Source organism: Priapulus caudatus, unplaced genomic scaffold (genome assembly GCF_000485595.1).
Source record: "Priapulus caudatus unplaced genomic scaffold, Priapulus_caudatus-5.0.1 Scaffold871, whole genome shotgun sequence".
NCBI lineage: Eukaryota > Metazoa > Priapulida > Priapulimorpha > Priapulimorphida > Priapulidae > Priapulus > Priapulus caudatus.
In genome coordinates, this window is record NW_014577932.1 from 69,412 (window position 1) to 70,682 (window position 1,271).

The 1,271-nt window shown below is 46.3% G+C and overlaps 1 protein-coding gene across 1 annotated transcript in view; it reads right to left on the reverse strand.

Moving 5' to 3' along the window:
* Nucleotides 1-800: 800 nt before the first annotated feature.
* Nucleotides 801-1,271, reverse strand: part of LOC106814091 (homeobox expressed in ES cells 1-A-like) — a 5,889-nt gene continuing 5,418 nt past the window's right edge. The window contains exon 6 of the mRNA XM_014818367.1: nucleotides 801-873. Coding sequence (XP_014673853.1) covers nucleotides 801-873 — 73 coding nt within the window. The remainder of the gene's footprint in view (nucleotides 874-1,271) is intronic.

A 1,271-nucleotide genomic window follows, 5' to 3' on the forward strand; every position in this document is an offset into this window, starting at 1 on the left:
GAGAGAGAGAGAGAAGAGAGTGTGTGTGTGTGTGGTGTGTGTGTGTGTGTGTGTGTGTGTGTGTGTGTGTGTGTGTGTGTGTGTGTGTGTGCGTGCGTGTGTGTGTAACCGCGAAAACGAAAGTGGTCGCGTGCGTTTCGTTACTCAAATGGCAAACCATTAATGGCAACGAACTCTTTCTGTGCGTTTTTTTTCAACGTCCGTCGCATTTACCTCGGGAAGAAATCGCTCGGGTTTTTTTTCGCGGCGCCGCCCAATGCGAGAGACAGAGAGAGAAAGAGACAGAGAGATAAAGGCAAACAACGACAGAAGGAGATAACCGACATCCAACATGAATTGCGTTGTAATTAGTATATGATTAATTGACTATGCTGATATTTGCAGGGAGAGGAGTACATGATAATGTGGATGACGATCATGTTGGAGGAGATCGCAAACTCCCTGAACTTCAGGTAAGAATCTGATATTTAATATCGTACAAAGCTTGCACACGCACATTTACACAGCTGTGTCTTGGCAAATACATCGTTCTCTCGACAGCGAGAAACAAGTAAACGAAAACAAATATCTGCCGAAATCGACCGTACGCGTGTTTTTATTTCCATAGAATTGTTACATTGTACGGTGTTCGATTTCTGTTAGATGGCGAAAGTGCAACAAACGTGAATCGGGTCGATTATTATTATAACTACTAAGTGCACATCACCCGGTGTGCACGTACCCACGGGTAGAACTATGTTACTAGCTAGTGTTGGTGGCAAAATTTAACAACGAACAGAAACACGGTTAAAACGGTTAAGCTAAACATGACGGTTTTCGTCAAGCGGCGCTGACGACGAAATATCCGTCAGTGTTTCTTCCATGTCAGGATAACTGAACGTCCACGCGCATGCGCAGTTAATACGATAGGAGTACAAACGTTCTGGCGGCTAACCAGCTACTCTTTACAACGCAGCGATGTCTCCACGATGTTAAATACATTATTCATGGCCTCGGGATGTGTGTGAAGCCAACGGCAGAGCGAGAGAGAGAGAGAGAGAGAGAGAGAGAGAGAGAGAGAGAGAGAGAGAGAGAGAGGAGGAGAGAGAGAGAGAGGAGGGAGAGAGAGAGAGAGAGAGAGAGAGAGAGAGAGAGAGAGAGAGGAGGAGGAGAGAGAGAGAGAAGAAGAGAGAGAGAGAGAGAGAGAAGAGAGAGAGAGAAGAGAGAGACGAGAGAGAGAGGAGAGAGAAGAGAAGAGAGAGAAGAGAGGGCGACCAGACGTACGAGAGAGA